This window comes from Rissa tridactyla, chromosome 3 (genome assembly GCF_028500815.1).
Source record: "Rissa tridactyla isolate bRisTri1 chromosome 3, bRisTri1.patW.cur.20221130, whole genome shotgun sequence".
NCBI classification, from domain to species: domain Eukaryota; kingdom Metazoa; phylum Chordata; class Aves; order Charadriiformes; family Laridae; genus Rissa; species Rissa tridactyla.
In genome coordinates this window covers 38,841,258-38,861,174 of record NC_071468.1, presented here as the reverse complement: position 1 = coordinate 38,861,174, position 19,917 = coordinate 38,841,258, and the positions used below count along the sequence as shown (strand labels likewise).

At 43.3% G+C, this 19,917-nt stretch overlaps 1 protein-coding gene across 1 annotated transcript; it reads right to left on the bottom strand.

Annotated features, from left to right (window-relative positions):
- Positions 1-308: 308 nt before the first annotated feature.
- Positions 309-19,917, bottom strand: LOC128907321 (protein ELYS-like; the record flags this gene model as incomplete). Its single annotated transcript, XM_054196050.1, has 24 exons — positions 19,776-19,917; positions 18,803-19,056; positions 17,560-17,740; positions 16,565-16,772; positions 15,732-15,848; positions 14,681-14,765; positions 11,511-11,658; positions 10,728-10,860; positions 10,459-10,640; positions 10,016-10,077; positions 9,055-9,183; positions 7,226-7,316; positions 7,048-7,137; positions 6,745-6,885; positions 5,864-5,968; positions 4,999-5,092; positions 3,994-4,117; positions 3,816-3,872; positions 2,701-2,847; positions 2,422-2,609; positions 2,108-2,252; positions 1,881-2,012; positions 533-680; positions 309-445 (listed from the first exon to the last, which is right to left on the bottom strand). Coding segments are annotated over exons 1-24 (3,219 nt in total), but the record flags the coding sequence as incomplete, so codon positions are not given.

Genomic DNA, 19,917 nt, shown 5'->3' with positions numbered 1-19,917 from the left:
CCCAAATTTTCCATTGACTCCCATGAGGGATTTGCGTATTCCCAAGTCCAGCCCCGTCTTCTCTACAGTGTTGTCCTAAATCCCAAAGCCGAGATGAGCTGAATAAGTGAATGCATCTAAGGTCTCTTCTTGTTCCTGTCTCTAGTGAGGGACTGGCGGGTGCTGTTGAAACCCAACTGCTTGCTCTCCTGTTTGGATCTCAACAGGTCCCATTTTAGAAACATCCTCAATTTTAGAAACATCCTGCTGAAGAAACAGCACGTTTAGCAGCTATAAAAACGACATCATCTTTAAAATCCACCTTGTGAGAAACCAGTTTTCTCCTTCATTCCTGCCCAGGATTCTTTAATTCTGGACAATATTTTCGCCAGAAAATTTGGTCTTTGACGCACATTTCCTGCTTTAGCTTGTTTTCTTACTGGAGTGAATGGCTTTGGTCTTGAGACTGTAAAGCAAGAGGGGAAAAATTTCAGCCTGGTGTCATCCAAGTGACAGGGAATTCTCCCCTCTATTTCCCCCCGCTAAAAGTTACCTTCTCTTGAGGCCAATGCAGGCACATGGTAAAGCTTGGCTCTCTCTACGGCCAGCTGCCTTTCAATTCGTGGAAGGATCTTGCCATATTGGGCTAATAGAGAATTTCTGGCAACTGCTCTGTCGGTCAAGCGATGATCGCCGTCGTTCTGATGAAGGAAAAGCGCAAAGCAAAAGCTTAACTAATTACAAGAAGTTCATTGCACAGACCTCTCCGGGCTATTTCGCATTAGTGAGCAGATTTCCTCTACGGGTGTGGTAAAACACCTCCACTGCACAGAACAGCGGCAAGTTCTACCCATCCGCACACACCGATTTCACCTGGTACTTGTAGCAAAGTGGAAGGAAGACTGGAATAGCAACAGAGCCTACAACTTGAAGTTAAAACAATGCTGGCACTCTGCAGAACCTTCTTCTGATACACCTGTTATCACCTGCAATTTTCTGATATCACCTGCAATTTGCAAACGACTTACTACATAGCAGGCTTTCCCTTGTTCTTCCTGAAACGCCAGTGCCCTGAATATACGGGACAACTGGAAATTACCCTGGACAACATGATGTGAAGATTAAAACAAGCAAGAAAAAGCGACCTACGCACACCACCTGGCCACATGACAGTTTTCAAATGCAGGACCTACGACTTCCAAAACCACCTTAGAAGTTTGAGTCACTGGAAAACTATGATTCCAGAAAACGGCAAACGCGTCACAAATCCAGAACACAAGTTCATGTAACACAAAATGTAATCTGGCTATTTTGAGAAATAGAGGTTAGACAAGAATTTTTGTCATAAAAGCCGTGAAATGAAAGTTGCGGAATTGGAGAGCACACTGTAACTCGCAGAAATTAAAAAAAAACAAACAAAACCCACAGAAATTTAACCTGTGGATTGGCACCTAGCCTGCTCTCAGCTAGAAAAATACAGTTGCGTGCAAGACACAAGCGATGACATACAACCTACTCGTCATCCCATAGGAAGGAGTGACACAAACAACTTCCAGTAATCTAAGCCACGCATAACATACGTATCTCAATAACGGAATGGTAAGATTGGCTGATGGGAAAGATACATGTTTATTCCTCAGATGCAAACAAACTGTTCTCAGTGGGGTCAACAGTGGTGTGTAACATTTAATTTATAGCTTCATAGAGTAGCTTTGGAGTAGTGACGTATATTGGTCAACATTTAGCTTCAGCTGTAACCAAAGGTGTAGAAACTTGTTCCGAGTGTTTCAAAGACTGGTATGAAAAAAACAAAGCAGGATTTTTATTGAGTACTATCAAAACCAGTTAGTAACACCCAGCAGAAACGTGCACGCTTGACAGAACAGAACTTTCACGCTTACCATAAGATTTACATTCATGGATTGATTCAGCTCTAGTGCTGCAATGTAGTTGGCACGCTGCAGATGGTGAACTAAAAGGAATTCTTGATTCTGAACACCGGCACTGGTCCTTAAAAACTTCTCCAAACACTCCTATGAGAAAAAAAAAATCATTCCAAAAATCTGTTATGGCTCTGCCTTTTCTCTTTTCAAAGAGACGATGAACATTTTTCCTTGCTCCCACTTACTTGTTCGGTGTCTGTGAAAGGCAGCTTCAGCAAGTCTTCCATCAGGCCCATCTCACGGCACATTCCGTACATGTGTTTTAAGAGGTCTTCTAAGTTTGCCTGAGCGGCATGTTGGTGCAACAGACCCCAAGCCTCCACCATGCACCTGTAATTAATTTTTCAGACGTAAAGGGATGTTAATAGCATAACCAAAGAGATGCCCCAAGAGTCTTGTACTCAAAGTTTAAAGGAAACTTAGGGGATGATGATTTCTATTCTTTGTTCTCCATTTTCACAAGATTTGCGTGACAAAATGGTGGGGTATATTTCTTTACCTATTGGAGAGCAACACAGTGAGGAGAAGCTGCACTTCCCCGCTGCTTGCCGTGGGTGGCCTCATCAGCTGGATGTATCTGAGGGCTTGCCCACGCTCCCCTTGGCACAGGAGGGACTGAATAATTCTCTTGTGCTGCCACGACGCGGTTTTGATTGTAGCGGGATGAAAGAGCAGGGCCAGTGAATTCTGTACAAGTTAGAGATCGGGTTTTAAAATCATTTTCTAGATTATAGCTTTGTACTGCAATGTATGTCTAACTCAACTCTACCATACTTACTTCGTAATCATTGTGATCTAGAAGCCAAAAACCTTCAACAAGCTTAACAAGTCCCCAAGGCATGCCAAAGGCAGTTGCAAAGGAGTCGATTGAAGTTTCTGTCTCACTCGGAAAGGAACGCTTGATATCCAGCAGCAAGTAAATTGTCTGACATCAGGTATCTCATTAAGGCTAATCAGTTTGTAAGACCAAAACTTTATCACATTACCTTTAGAAAAACATAATGAAGTAAGAATATAAAAGTGGTAGGAAGCAGAAAATACATTCAAAACATTGGAGCATCCAATGCTCAATTATTACAGCAAATAAATTCCACAGTTGGGTTTTTCCCTCATGTCCAGCGTCTATAAAACAGTGTAAATTGTGGCATCCTTACAGTACAGCTCAGCTCCGAATGATTAAAACTGGATTTAAACCAGTATGCAGGTCACTCATTGGTAGTGTCATTTTCTCTTTCTGACGTCCGTTTTTAGGGACATCATCTAACAAGACAGCTCTGGGCTATAAGCGTTTCTAAGCCCCTTGCTCTCTAGGCTCCCCTCGCGGGTTAGGCAACAAACAGCAAAAGCAAGGCTGTGTATTTCAGCAGCTTAAAAATTAAGTTTCTGCCCCATGACTTTTCTCTTCTCCCTGTTGCTTATTCCGTGTGCCTGCACTTTCAACGGAACCAAAGCAAGCACTGTGAGCTGCGCTGGAAAACCCGTGATTTCAGCAAAAATCCGGTACTGGTAAACCACTCTTAGAAATCCTTTTGCTCTGAAACAGAAATTGTTTTATAACCCATCATGGGTGTTTTAGAAAATTTTAAACGGTGTTTAAATTTGGAGAAAAACTAAGGACATTTTATATCTTCAACCCTTATTACTAAAACTGTTTTCTCCCTATCGGAGAAGACTTTTGCAACAAAACGTTTAAGAAAAAAGTCATCAAAAATCCACAGTACAAAGAAATAAAACAGCGCTTCTGTCTACAACTTAACGCTAAACTAAATGTTTTCACTTGCATCGTCTTTGAAGCATAAATGAAAAAATGTCATGAAACAGGTCGGCGACCAACACTGAAGAACATTTATGTGCATCCCCTGAAGGTGTAATCAAAATAACTAGAAAGGATACAATTGCGTGTTTGCAGTTTTCTTCAATGCTTTCTAGCAAATAGAGATCCAGCAGTGCCTGAAATGAAAAATTAAAAGTTCTGAAAAAACGCCTGTCTTCCCTAAATCATTGGCTTTTGGGTGGGGTTTGGCGGGGAGGGCGGCCGTTTGTTGTTGTTCTCAGTGAACAGGACACTCACATGCAAACTGGCAGGCGGGTATTTCCCAGTTCCTCCTGCATCTCTCCGCCACAGCTTCTCCACTTGGTCTCCTAACTGGGAAACCATTCCATCAACCATCAAGCAGTCCGAGTCCCATCTTCCTCTGGAACAAAAGGTAGCAAGGATTTGGACAGAGTTAAACACTAATTCCAGCCTCCCAGTGTGACGGCTTTCCTCCAGTCTTCTGCTGACTGCAGCCCTGCCCTTTAATCTCCCGATGGCACAAAGCAGAAAAAGGACACTAGAGGCTCTGTGCTTCGAAGGAACACACGAGCCTGTATGTAAGTTACTTGAGAAGTAAGCCAAGGAAGATGAACTTTGAAGTCAATACCTCCTACCCTGCAGCTTCCACCTTAACTCACCTTGCAGCCTCTTGGTCACAGTGCCATCGCCGAAGCTTGGTCAGGTCTTTATTCAGTTTTCAGTACAATTTCCAAAGAAAAACCTATTATCGGCTAATCCAAGGCATGCCGCCTATGTGCTAGGCAGCTAGTCCAGGAAAGAGAGCTGACGTTAGCAAGTGCCTTCTATCCGACAGCCAGGAGAGTGCGAGGCGTGCCAACTCCATGTAACTCCAACCATCTTACGAAATCACACCACGTACTTGTGAGAAGGGGACTTAGGCCAATACAGTTATGACCCTCTATTGGTCATGTGGTCATAATCGGTCATATGGAGGTGACTGATCCTGTCCTAATCACGTGGCCTTTTTCAGTAGTCAGAAATTATACACATTAGCCAATGAATAAAGTAGACTACCGAAAAATGATGATACCAACCAGTGGTACTAAGCAGAGGTAGATATCAACATTTTAACACAGGAAAGTAACCTCTCTGTTCAACAGAACACACGTGTCACTGAAGTCAAGAGTATTGCTGGCAGCGGCATTACGCATAGCCCATGCAACTGTTGAGATAAAAGCCATTCCCTTCCACTTCTGAATTTGCCGTGGAAGTGTTCTAGAGTCTTCCTCTAGCTCTTACCTTGATAAACGCTCAAGTTTCTGTCGGTGACCAGTATAGTAGCTCTCAATCAGAGGATAATTGTAGAAAGGTCTCGACAAACGCGTATCGTCATCTGCAGGCAACAAAGTAGAAGCAAGTTAAAGCAGTCATATCACACTTGTAAAGGAAAATTTTTGCCTAAAGAGACAGAAGATCGTACAAGCTAAGCATCAAGAAGCCTCCAACTCTGAAAGAAGCCAATCCTCTTTCTGCCTTTGCTAAAAGAACTCTAAGAGACAAGACTCAATTCCTTCTTGCCCCAAGTGCCGTTTCAAGGTTACAGTTCACGCAGCATTCACAACATGTAGGGTAAGCTGAAGTTCACCTTAAAAAAAACCACCCAGTTCTCAAAGGGAATGGTTTCTAAACATGCCGCGTGAGCATCTGTGAGACAATTAAGGCTGACAATGGAATTTATAATCCATCCAACTAAAGAAGGATTTCCAAGGTGTACTTTCTCCTCAAGCAACTGATAGAAAGTTCAAAACATGCAGGTAATGCTCTCACTGTAAAAACAAGCATTCCGGTACTTGTTGTTTAATAGTACTTTGTTTAAAATCTCAAGTAGTTCAAGCTGTGGACACAAGCAGCGCCTTGAAGTCAGACGCCCATTGCTATCCCTAAAATCCACCCAGGAAAGAAACTGCCTGCCTCATTCTACGCTGTGTACTTGACAACCCAGCAAAATCTCAACTTCACCCACAGAACTTCAGCACACCCTGCCACTGAACCAGCACGACTTCTTCCTGACGAAACCGTTACAAAAACATGGCTAAGCATGCGTTCGTGGGAGTCACTCACTGGATGGTCGCCTTCTTACAAACGTATGACAGGTCACGCTTACCTAAACCCTCTGGAAGGAGACCGGATCGACAGAACCAGATGACCACTCGTGCATACAAAGAAATGAGGCCGGTTACCGCTTGCTTATTTGTCACGTCTGCAAAACCTGAAAAAAGGCAGGAGATGATTAGCGTTATGCAATTCTGTTCATTTTCACAAAACTCCCTTCATCCTACTAAACCAAAAGTATAAAAATAGCACATTAGAAATCTTTGTCTTTGCGTTTTTCATGCTGTATCGCTTTCTTATTTGAAGAAAAACCCCACTATCACCACCAAAACAAAAAGCAACCCCTATAAAGAACTAAACTCACTAAAGGCTAAAATAAAAAAAAAAAAACAAAAACCCCAAAGCCTGAACTACTAAATGCACGCAGGAATAAGACATCTGTTTCTCACGTAGCAGAGATTCTTCTGATAGCAAAGGGATATTCTTTTCTTTTCTCAATAGGCCAAGAACCATTTCTAAGAGAAAAAGCTGTAGAAACTCAAGTAACTTACTTTGCACGTTACTCGTTTACGCTTCCTTCGTATTGTTTAGCAATTTGCAACACGGTGTCTGCATGCAACTAGAACTTGCTAGCTAAGAATTCAAAGGAATACTTTTCAGCAATACCACATTCGGTTGCTGTAATTTCAGCCCAGTTGCCTACAAAGCTTCTCTCTGAATGTAGCCTCCCCCACCCCCTTGCATGAGCTCCACCATAAACTGTTGCCCTGAACTCAATGCGTGTTTTGTGGTGGTCCCAAGCGCTCAGCTTTAAGCCCCTTCTCCCAGCTAAATGTGACTGTCTTCCAATCCTCAAAAACAACAAAAGCCCATGTTGCCACAATTCCAAATCTTAATAAAACATACCAAAGATTTTGTAGCACTACTACAAACCTTTTTCAGTAAGCTCTTGTGCTTCTGTGAGAAAACAGTTTAAGACCGTGCTAAGGTTGCTCAAAAGCAACTGGCAGCGCTGGAGAGACCGTAATGTCTGGGGGTCAATGAAGTTGCAAGAGCCATCAAACAGCGGAACACCTTTTCAAGAATAAATATTAAATCGTTAGCCGACAGAGCAATTCCAGAGTTTCAAGGCGCACTTCAAGGACCGCGTGCAATATCCTATAGCGGCGTATTACTGAGGAAGCTCAATCAGAAAGAACGACTTTAGGTTTGCAGAATGACTACGCTAGTACTCACAGATTTGGTCAAATTCTTCCTTTGTAGAGATCACTTGGTTCCATGTCCACTCAAGAACAAACCGTAAATTACCAGCAGACCTTGGCTGCTCTTTAAACAAAGAGAACAAAAAAGAAATGAATCAACAGGCTCCAACTCAAAGAGGTACCACGTAAAAAAACAACGTTCCAAGTATTACCTTCAGATATCCAATGTTTAATGCATCCAGTCAGAAGTCCCACAGAACCTGTCTGGACAGCAGCTGACAATACTGCTTCCAGCTGCTCCTCCTAAACGTAACAGACAAACTCAAATGAGAATCTTACCTACTTGCACCATGTGAACCATCAACAGTAAATGTTTCTTTCTAACTGTATACTCATTCAGACATCACAAAGTCAATCAGGACACAGGCCAGGAACGCCACGTCCTTTCTCTTAATTCCAGCCACAGGCTGGACTGCCCACTGCTCTGAGGAACACATTAACACACTTTTCCTCTGACATTTCAACTTACTGCAGCCTAATTCTAATCTTTCTTCGCATGCCTCTGCATTACAGTCTTCACGTACCGAGTTCCAACTTACTACGTCCAGAAACATCCTCTGCTAATACGCGTTACACATCTGTGCATATAAGTTTGCCATCAGGAACGCAGGAAGGGGACAGGACAAACACAACTGTGCAACGTTTGCATGGAAACAGTGAAGCTACGGCCAAGCAGCTTTCTAGACTATGAAGACATGAAGCAGTTCTGACACCCAAAACAGTACGTTGGAATTTTGTAACGTGACAGAAAAGAAGCGAAACATTTACATCCTAATGGTTTAAATGTTAGGCTCTTCAAATACTGTATTATAGTGTAGTGGTAATCCTTACAAGGATAAATCACAGGTACGCACAGACGCGCGATATTAAGTAGTAGCTTATCTCAGCTGGTGTTCTCGTACTTCTCTCAGGTGAAAGGACCCTTCATAAGTTTTTACTTTGGTTTTTGGGATGGGATTTGTTTGGTTGGTTGGGTTTTTTTAAACACATTCAAAAGTATCTTTCCCCTCTAGGCAAAATCATGACATTCAAAGCGACTTCTACACATGTAGAACACACATGTGATATTGCCATCTTTTTCGGAAAACTGGTTTCAGACAAGGAAACACACCATTGGCCAGCTTGCCAAGAAATTTCTTTGAGCTACCACACTGTGCAGAAGCGTTCATGTCCTAACACACGTCCACAAATGTGGTGACGAATGCAGGAGACAGGAAGAGGAGGGCAGCGGGAAGGCTGCTCTCCCCTTCCTGCTGATTGCTCCAGGGAAAGGTTGGTGCATTGCAAATGGAAAACCTATGGCAGGGGGAGTGAAGTCACTGTGGTGGCATAAAGCACATAGAAGGTAGCGAGTGTCATGAGATAAAGGTGATTAAGGTGTTGCAGCTGCAAGAGGGCAGTCTCAGAGGAGCAAATTGGGCTACTGCAGCACAAGGCAGAGGCTACAGGGGTGAAGATCCGCCCGGAGAGGATGCAGAAAAGCCTACCGATGAAGGGAAAACGAGGGCAAGCCGTGAAGAAATTGCCAGGGAGAGCTGACAGCAGTAATCCTTTACCACAGCCCACTTCCTTGGAAGCAAATGATCACGTACAGTGCAGCAAGCCGACGTCTGCAAGAGCTCGCATCCCAGTGAGACGCCCCCATCGTCGGCTACTGCACTGAACCACTGCTTTGAGAAACTGACAGGGATGGGGGTTGCTCTGGGGGACACATGCGTTATGCTGGGCATGACCAGCACTGACTGCACGCTTCCTTGTGCGCATCTGTGTGTGGCACCGAATTAAGAGAGGGGTCTCTAAAGGCAGATCTCTTAGGGCTGTTCCCAGTCAAAGTCACTACTTTGGATCTAAGGATACGATTACTTCTGCTAGCTCAGGTCAACACCTGTATTTCAAATTGGAGTATCGTGTCTTGTAGCCCCTCCAGCCCTGTCAGACCAGATGGATGTATTTCCCCCTTGATTCCCTCATAGGCACTCACCTGACTCAAACTGGATGGCTGGACATCAACTGGTCTTGGAGACAGCAAGCCAGCTACAAGACACCTATTGTAGCTATCCTGAATGGCTTCCCATATCGAAGGGCCAGATTTCTTCAAAAAATTCAAGGTCTGAAACATCAATCGAAAACCACAGATTAAGACAGCATTGTTATTCCGTCACTACGCTTCTGGATAACCTCTAAAAGGAAGAATCTAAATGTTCACTGACACCGTCAGACAGCCTGAACCACTAAGATGCTTTAGGTTAGCAATCTGCGTAATTAAGTCTTTTCTACCTTCTCTGTCTATACACAGGCCTTGCTCTTTCCCTCAACACTGACACAAAATACATTCTATATAAGCTAAGCTAACATGCAACTTCACGCTTTGGAAGATCCTTTCTATGCCTATTCGTATGGAAGCCGATTCATGTTGGAAACATTTAGTGAGCTGAAACTTCACTCAAAATTATCTGTCACAATCTGTGCCGTGGCTCAGAAGTTATAATTTGGCCGAGTTTGGGAGAAAACAAAATTTTCACTCCTCAAACAGTTATGTGATTTTTCATTTTCTCCATTCCCTCCTTTTTCAAGAGAATTGGGGATCAAAACTCTAACTCAAGACTATGCAGGCAGTTCGACTGAGGGGCAATAAAGAAGTAACACCTTTCCCCGCCTTCTACAGTGGTTTTGTTCTTGCTCCTGGAGCAACGTTGCATTCCTTTCTAGACATTCAATCCCCGATCGTGCTTCAAGAGGAGACAACGGCAGTTGTACAGTCCCAAGAGGGGACCTAAAACATTACCATTTGCATACAACTGGCGACAGGATACAATTGCAACTATGCGTGTGGACGGGCAGGATGAGCGTGAAACGGTCCCTAACACGGAAAGCAGTGCAACAGAAAACTTAGAAAAGCTACATCTCCTGCCACTCGCAATAAAGATACAGTAAAAGATCACCTCCTTCTGGAAGCCGGTGCAAGTCATGTGAACGACTCCGGAGGTCAGCAAGCACGTACCATCTGCAGAAACAGGGAACGTTTGACAACCTTCCGTACTCTCACAGTTATGGCATGACCAGTTTACATTTTTTACACACCGGTATCTAGAAACATATAACTGAGTGCTTTGAGCTTCAGTTCACAGGCATTTCAGGCTATAACCAGCACCACTTCACCGCCTACATTACAAAAGCACCAAAACTCAGCCGGCTGTCAGATATGTTCCACAATAGTAAATACCTTGTCAGTACAACGTGATCAGAGTTGGGTTTGTGGGCGACTGGGTGTTTTTTTGGTTTGGTTTGGGTTTTGAATGACAAACAATGACTGAACAAGAGAACCAATGAATGGCATTTGACCTCATTTTAAGCTTATCACTCTCAAAAGCAGTGAAATACCTACCAAAGTTATAGTTGCCTGGATGAAAAAACTGCTCAGGTGGTGGATAAGAAGGAGGAACTCCCCGACTTAGACTCCGCTCATGGACCAGAATATCCAAAAGGAGCTTCGGAGAAGTCACGCTCACTACAGTATCCAGCGACCACAGTGCAAAATAGGGGCACTCATGAGGGAATTCTTCCGGCCTTAAAGAAAACAAGCGCGTAAGCTAAATGCCGACATTCAAATGAATTATTGGCAGGCATATGGAAAACTACTGAAGAAAAATCTACCTTAGTGAATCTGGCATTTGAGCAGAATACCAGCGATTAATGTCAAATACACCCAGGTAAGTAGATGGTTTTCCCTGACCGTACGTATTCACTTGCCAACTGAAGACTGAGACACTGGTGTCAGGAGACGTGACTGTAAAAGACAAGACATTGTTTCTGACTTGTAGAAAATACGATAGATCCGATATTTTTAAAACACCACTTTCTATTTTGGCTTCATTCTGTTCTGTCACTCGTGAAACACAACACTTCCTAAGAGTGATTACAGTACTTACGGAATAGCAAACATCTCTGTGATAGGTTTCAGTCACACTGCCCCTTTTTCTTGTCCCCTCGTCCAGATCACTGGTCAAGATACTAAAGAGAAGTGGCGCCAGTGCAGTGCCCTGGGGAGCACCACTTGTGACGGGCTACCATCTGGATGCAGATGCGGACATCGGTTTGAAGAAGGGAAAAAATTCTGGTCACATTCCTAAGCAATGGAGAGTTTGAACTTCTTGTTCAAAGATGGCAGCTGGAGGAGTAAAACGACTGACCATCATCATACAAACGGCCCCACCATACATCGCGATAGCATGTCAGCAAGCATAAAATAAAACCCACTTTTTCCCTTAAAGAAGTCCCACATAACTTAAGCATCCATTTTTTCTTCGTAAATAATCCCAACAATCTAGTCTATGCAGATAGGCAAGACTTTCAGACTGTGGGGACAGAACAGCATTCGTTGCTTAGGTTCCAAAAGCACTTCTTTTAAAATCACCAAACACGGACATCAGAACAAACCTTCATTTACGCTATCCTCTCCGTCAACGTCGCTGCGGAATTTTTCGACAGTCTGGCAGCTGATTAATTTAGTACTCATCTGGCCTCTCAAGGGAAAGGCTCCACCCGTGAGATCTAAACTGAACTTTTCGCCACGGTATTCCAAACCCTGGGGGAAAAAATCAGAGAAGAGAGCAAAGGTCATTCTAAGATAAAAACATACAGTATGGCTAAATATGAAAGACAGTCTAACAGAATAGGCTTATTATACTGTGTATTTCGCATGAGCCTATTTCTGATGGTAAACAGAAACTACGCCTGACATGCAAGAGAATGCAGTGTCAAATCGTAACGGGTAAGTTTGGCTGTAAAGGCTTTGCACTTTTTCAAAATTTAGAATTTCCCTAACATTATTCAGATCTAAACATGTTTTGCAGAATTCCTTGCGACATCCAAGAATGTTCTTTATAAAAATAAATATATCGCTACAAAGAGATATCTAAAATGATGCAACACACATGCATGCAAAGCTCTTTGCTCCATGTCTTGATTGCAGAACTGATGAAGTTAGAGAAGCCCCAGCATTAGAGCAGCTAAAGCTGTCAAGAGGTATTTTCTATGGGCACACCACCAGAGTGACCGTGCACCCCTCTCTAGTTACTGTGAGAACTTCATACTGATTAGCAATCTTCTTTCAAGCCACGTAAGCTATGACAGCTCCTCCTCTCATCTTGTCAGAGACTAACGGGTGAAATATCCCTCAGCTCCTTCACCAAGCACAGCCAACAGCAAAAGGGAAAACCAGAAAGGACACGGGGTGCACGTGGCCAAGGCTTTTAGCATCACGAATTACTACACAGTAAACAAACTAATTTTGAGATACACAGAAACCCCGGCACGATTGTGGTGAACCTCTGATAGCGCCATTTTTTAAGTAAGCGTGAAGTGAAATACCGTCTTTCCAAATACAGCATTCATTCAAACTGTCTACCATACAACACATGAATGGGTGTACTGGGGACAAATAGCAGCTCTATAATTAAAAAAAAAAAAAAAAAAAAAGAGGGAAAAAGAAACCCAACCCACACAACCCATAAACTGATAACGCCACATTCTACCCAAGTTTCCTAAACTTGCAGAGCTCTGAAACGAACTGGCATGAAACCACACATTCCCGTATGATCTCATAGGATACATCTAATTCACCTAATCTGAGAAGAGGCGAGCTTTCTCTTAATGATTCCAGGAAGTGTTACAAATAAATATGAAGGTTGTCTAAAAAGAAAAATTAAATAATTAAAAAAAGTCTTTCATAACTAAAAAGAAAATGCTTCTGAAGCAAAGCAGTGCATTTTAAACTTTCCACGCCGGGCAAAGTCATTCTAAGGAACTCCATTGTATGGCAGATGTTAAGTAATGACTCCATTGACTAGCAAAACACAAAAACAAGTTTTCAAACGAGATGCACTGGTCAAACTCTGGTATCAAAGTAGAGAGTGTATACTCTGCCCATCCGCAAGCATTGTGCAGAACGAGGGTAAAGATGCGCTCTACGATCGTGATTTGATGCACCAGATTTAGCAACTGCTGCGACAGTACAAAAAAGGTCTTTGGAAGCATTACTTAAACATACCTTTCTGTTTAATTACTTAAGCAGACTTAAACCAGCCTTGAAGGCAATGGAGACAAGAGTTTGACACGCGTATAGAAAAACACAGTACCACATGTTCCATAAGTCCTATTTGTGACTTTTACCATGACACACAGTCAAAGAGGCACTGCTTCATAGCCTCAAACCTAATTCCCGGAACAAAAAGCACTGCTGTATTGAAAAAGTCTTTTGAGCTCCTATGAACTCTATCCAATGAACAAGGATCAACAGTAGATTCCTCCTTCTTTACTCAAACTTGGCCTAGCAAACGGGAGACACTTAAATTTTCTACCCCTGAAGATGGACAAGAAACTTGACTCAGACAGCCATGCAGGCAGACAGTCATGTAGTACTAACCAATCTGTGACTACAAGGAAGTGTTCTGAGACTAAAAGTATCCGCTGTGGAGCACAGGTCCCGCACATCAACAAAGATAAAGAGATAGCATCCAGCACGCGATGAATCACTGGAAGATCCTTCTACTTGGTCACCGTGATAGATAATGCATTTTAAAGAAACACCACCTTTTCCAAACACCTAACCTCTCTCTATGCAAAAGCAACAGTGGCAAATGAGGAAGCACCTTTCCTACACATAAGCAAAACACTCAAAATCTAAATTAATCCAAAAAAATCAAAAGGCACAGTCCCTACAAAAACCAGAGTACCACGATACAAGAGTCACCCCTGTTTCGTTCCATAGCTATTGAGAACATGCAAGAGAAAGTACCAAATCAGGAGGAAAGACTTGCTCTGAACTAAGATTACTGTCCCCTCAAAAAGATTTTGGAAGACTTCCAGGCGTACAACTGAATGGAATTACACATCTAACAGATGCGCCTTGTCTCTGTTAGCTATCTGAGATACAAGGATACCTCACATCTGTATTTTAAACGCATCCTCTTGGAGCCAGATCTAACATTTAGGTACACTCTTCTGACCAAATTACATATTTTCCTGGCTTTAAGAGTAGATTGAATAGGTCACCCAGCCAAAAAGAAGAACAAGTTATCTTTACAGCTACTAAGTGTCAGGATCAACACTGAAGAGACACTGTAGGTGCATTTCATGTGAGAAGTCCGGCTGACAAAGCTCTAAGGGAAACCAAGAATATAAAACTGAAGATCAGCAAAGAATAGAGTATGACTGTATTTTAAGAAAGGGAGAGAGACAGAAGCTTATTCAAGTCCCAAGCTTGGTTAAACCAAGCGATTCAAGGCCCAATCTTCTCTTCCTACATGCCATTCGTTTGGTATTTCAGAATAATTTTATTTGCAAAAGCCGCGTCCTCTTCAGGAATTTCATTTATACGGGCTCTTTGCAGATGAATCTAGCTGGAACACACGACACTGCAGTATAAAATGGTATGCCTTCTTTCCAAAAGGTATGGACAAAGGCCGTGCCCAAGAAGACTCAGCAAAACATTATTATTTTTTCAGCCAGCTCTGAAGTTTGATGGTAAATCTCACCCCTGTAACTCAACTGATACTCCCTTAGAGAAAATTACTATTGTCTGCTTTTCCCACGCATGCACCTCTTACCTCATACATGACTTGTCCTGAGGCCACGCGTTTTCTGTCACCAAACGCTAACTGCAGCAGGTGTAAACTCACCACATCACCTTCACTGAAAAAGGGATAAATTATGAAATTTGGTTACAAAGCTGCTTTATAGTCCTCATCGTCGTGTTAGTAGACCTAGACGTTTTCTTAATAGCATGCTCCTGCTGAAAAGAACACCACCTCTTCCCAAAACATGATCATCGGCCACATTTAGCCACTGAAACATGAAGGAGGGCGTTTTGACACTAACAGCTTCAGGGGCAAAAGCCAACCGTACAATTGGAAAGCTGTAATATGTTGTATGGACTAAGAATTGTTGGAAATAGCTCTTCACAATGAAGAGTTCTCCATCAAAACTGCTTTGAAGTCAAATTTTAAAAGACTGCCACTCTACCAACAGCTGAGCTGATGGAATCGCTTGCTGATGCAGAAAGAGAGATCTCTCTGCCCTTCCCTTACCACCAAAGTTCCCCTCCCCCTCTTGCACACTCTGCACCCTTCCAAGTCCGATTTGATTCAGCAGAACAGCAGGAACCCATTGGCTTTTCTGCTGAATCGTTTTCTGCCAGGGGAGCTGCACTGGCTCACCAAGGCTCCACAGACTGCTGACGCTGGCACAAGGCCATCGGCAATACTGTCACCGCCGCCTTTAGGGGCGGCAGGCTGTTGTGTGGGCACGTCTGGTGTTCTAGATCTGCAGCCTCAACTGCTCCTAGTGGTATTTTAATACCACGGTGTGACTATCAAACAAATGATGAAGCGGTCATCGAGGAACAAAAGCAAACCATTTGAGAATGCGAGCAGAAGAATATGGCCACTGTTGCTTTGCCTTCTGACAGAAGGCAGGAACTAGTAGGTCCCTCTTCACGTCTGGTAAATCCTGTAAAAATTGCATTCTAAGTTTAACACCTTCCGTACCGGAAAGAATCGCAGACACACAACAAATACACATGTTCAACTGTATGGGAACAAATATCCTTAAAAAAAAAAGGAATTAATTCAGTGGCTGATAGTTAAAGTTTTTATTCACCTTTCCCGCGTAGACTGAACAGCCCACAAGTAGCAACAATTGCGAGGATCATTCTCAGGCTCTTGAAAAGTGACAGCATAGACAGGAATCCTCCCTCCTTCAAGCTGAGAGTGGTGCCTACAGGTTTAGGGGAAAAAAAAAGCAAAACGAAAAAGAAAACAAAAGGTGAGCCTAGTGGCCCAAACACAGGTAGTTTCTCGTTTCTTGGACTACGTCAAGCATTGTTCTTCCTGACTTCTGAACCTTATTTGTACCTCCACACTCTACTCTTGCCACCTAATTATTCCTCCACTGTCTATTTATGCATCCAACAGCTTCTGGGGAGTCAGTGCAGATCTGCTGAAGTGAATCCCGACCAGAAGTTAGCCAAATATTTCAGGTGAGATTGCTCTTTCGGCCAAAGCTGACATGCAGGAAAGAATACATTTTTCAGGCACAGGTCAGCTATTGAGTTTTCATGTCTCACTAGTTTCACCCTGGACACTTTAGAGAATATCGGCACCAAAATCACATCACTGACATACTTCAGCCTTTCAATGGATGCCCCAGTTGCAGTAACCGGTTCTGAAAACCCCAGGAAGCATGCTTTCCACAGTTCCTCAATCCACAGGCACAATAAGGAAAACAATCCTAGTCCACTGGGGAGAAGGCGGACCACTTGATCCAGGTATGACTGAAAAGTTATGTCAGAAGAGGATTTCTGAACGTGCCAAGATTATACTCATACTCATGTCAGTCCCTGAAAAAGTTCTCTTTACATCCACATACTTCCTTAAGCAACAAATCGAGAGCCCCACACCTCCAGGCATGGCCAAGTGTAAAGGCCTACTTACTCTCTCTTCAAAGTTTTCATATTCCAGAGCGACAGGTAGCCATCCGAGAAACCCACAACGAGCTGGTTGCTTCTGCTTATGTAGCACAGGGCTGATACTGCTGTTCCGGAAGCATTTTGTAATTGAAAACAGAGATGTCTCCCTTCGCTGGTCACAGTTTCTCTTCTTTGTGCAACTTCAGCAGGAATTCTAGTGACAACTTCTAGATCTACACACACAAAACCAAGCAATAAATAAATACATTATGCCATTTAGGCTGCATTTTAGGCACTGACGTGACAACCCCTATCATCTAATGCTACCGTGCCAGGCAAAATAGCCATTTATGCAACACTTTTTTTTGCCATTTCCATTATGTATGTCTTCAAAGAACATAAGAACTCTCGGATAAGACAAGTATTCTCACTCACGTTTGAAAGCTAGGTAAAAGTGTAACCTTCATAGACAAATTCTTCCTGGACTCTGAAAATCAGGAGTTTGGGCCTCATGATGAAACTGTTTGAAGTGGCACCAATTTCTGAAACTGCTGTTGTAATAGCCAAAACGGTGTATGCAATCTGAGTACACCTATTCGAGATTTCATTCATCCAAATGCATGGGTGTTGGTAAGTCGGGTTTATTTTAAAAAACAAGCCCAAAATTTGCCCCAAGTCAATTAACACAAGCAGAAGAGCATTCCCGGGAAACAGGGCTCCTCCAACACAACTTCCTACCAGGCGGCCGCACCGGCTCACGTGGCAAAATTCCTACACCTCTCTGGCAAGAATCATAGTGGCACAGGGATCTTGGTGGGAGGGGGCATTTACAACACTGCGAGGAGCAGTCAGACACTCCCAGGTTTAATCAGGTCAGGACTATACGATGTCAAACTGCCACCTGTAACCAGTCGTCAGAAATGTCTGACACAAGGGTCTTCAAAGTGGGATGCATACTGTTTCGTTAGAAGACAGAAGTTTTCTTGCGTTTAAATTCATGTGGAAAAACTGCAGGCTCACCCAATGCTTCGATATCATTCTGAGTGCAGGAGCAATCATCCAAACTAAGGTCAACCAGAAGGAGATGGCCAGCATCTGTAGCCACTGCTGCCACCCCAAAGAGCCATCGCAGACTCTGATGGAGGTGCTGAGTGCTCACGCTGGGTCCTCCGTGATTCGCTATGGGTTCTATAGCGGTTACCTACAGGAAAACTACAAGTTACTATTTGAGCTCTTTGACAAGCTCAATAGAAAAAGTAAATCCAGGAGCATCAAAGCATTGTTTGCAATTAGATCAAGAAAAGAGACAAAGACAAAAAAGCCCCGTACAAAAACCTGTTACTGCCTTCCATTTACTAGATTTCCTGCGGGTAAGTGACTTAACTTCAACTTACATGGGGCATTCTATTAGTACAGCTTAGCAATTTCCATTTCCTACTTCGCAGTAATTAACTGGAGGAAAACACAGAAAATCAGTTATACGCAAGAAACTTTATCGTATTCAAGGGGCTTAAGACAGACAAACACAACTACATCGAGGTCTCCCACCGCTCACAGCCCACCAGCACCGCGATACAGTCTATGCCTTCTTTGACAAACGGGCGTTAGGATAAATCAGGGCTCGAGAGTCAGACGAGGCAGCGGCCAAGTTGCATGGGAGACACACCATTTCCATGGGAGTGAAACGTATTTAGAAAGCGTTGAAGGGAGAGACCAGCTTAGTAAAATTCACACTAGTCCGCATTTAGAAGAAAAGTAACAACCACAAGGTGACCTCCCAACAATCTGTCAGATAACTCACTAGAGGCTGTTTTTTCCTCTCCTAAGTCAACAGAAATATGTGTTCTCCTCAGCCTGCTTGCTAGGCTGAGATTCAAGGCAATGTGTCGAAGTCATTTACAGCACAACTATGGAATTCTGAGCCATTTTAAAGACGGTATTTCTGATGGAAATCAAGCAATTGGGGCCAAAAAAAGGTGCTTTTCAATGCCTTTTTGTGGAAGGAGAGAATCGGGTAACTTTGTGCTCTACAATAAAACCAGAAAACTTGTTTTACTCTCAGTAAACTCAAACAATAATGGCACATTAAGCCCAAGATTTTACAGCAACGCCGTCTTGACTGGATACTCTCAAGTGACAGGATGTTAACGCACAATAGAAAAAATACCTCCTACAAAGAGACGCTCCAAAGCTTGTCCTAAAACAGGCCTACGCAGCACCTAACAACATCAAAGCTTCGTTTCTCCAATTAAAAAGTACCTACCCTCCCGGGAAGAACAACTGCTTTAACCACTCTTGAGAGTCCAAGGTCGTACAGACAGAGAACACTTCCCTCTGCGTCTTCCAACCCAACCAGCAGTCCAGTTCTCTTCTCCCAGGAAAACTCCTTCACCACACGAACAGTGGGAGGCTGTTCATTGACTCCACTGAAACGGTACGCAGAGAGCCGCTCTCCTGTCACAGAGTTCACCACCTCAAGGTGAGGACCACGTGCCAACCACGCCAGGCCGTTTCTCCCTGTGAGAGAAAAGAAAGAGGACTGAAGCAAATGTCCAACGGAAGACTGAAAACAGCTGAAAAAAAATCACAGTGCCTGCCCCTTTCCTTCAATAAACGTACCTAGCAGAGGAAGACCGACCTACCTCATTCTAGTCAATGATTCAAAATCACCCGTTGAAATCCCCAAGCAATCCCTCCTAAAATTAACCACCTTGTTATTTTGCATTTGTACTTGTCATTCCCGCACCGAAGAATCTGGGTTGTTTGGGATAAAGATTACAAGGTCCTGATCGACAGCCTTTATACCATATTCGCCTTGGTTTTGCTAGAAATGATCTAAACGCATATGGGAATACAAGTCTTGGAGCGTAGAGGAAGAATTGAAGGCATTTTGTTTCACTGAACTACTGCCAGCCCAAAGGAAGTATGAGCTCAATTCCTGCATTTACACTCAGGTAGATAGATTCTACCTGGTCTTAACAGAAGCCTAGACCTCCAGATAGGCACCCAGCTCTACTGTCACATCACCTGGAAAGTCCACTTCAAAGTTTAACTATACTCACGTTTTAATATTAGCATTTGTCATCGCTGAAGCACCCTTTTTGTTCTCTCTCTCTAAACAGGATGCCCCTTAACAGCACCAACCTGACACAGCTGATACGATGACCTGAGGCTTCAGGTAGCCTCCAGGCAAGAACAGCTTTATACCGAGACCAAATTTAAAGGAAAATGCTCACCTCCAGAAAACCTCCCGCACAGCACAGAGCCGAGGGTTCCCTCATCTTCCCCAAGTGCCTGAAGAGTCACCTCTGGAAACTGCAGCAGACTGCTCGTTACCTCAGCTGTTAGGTCTTGCATTCTTCACTGTAAATACAGGAA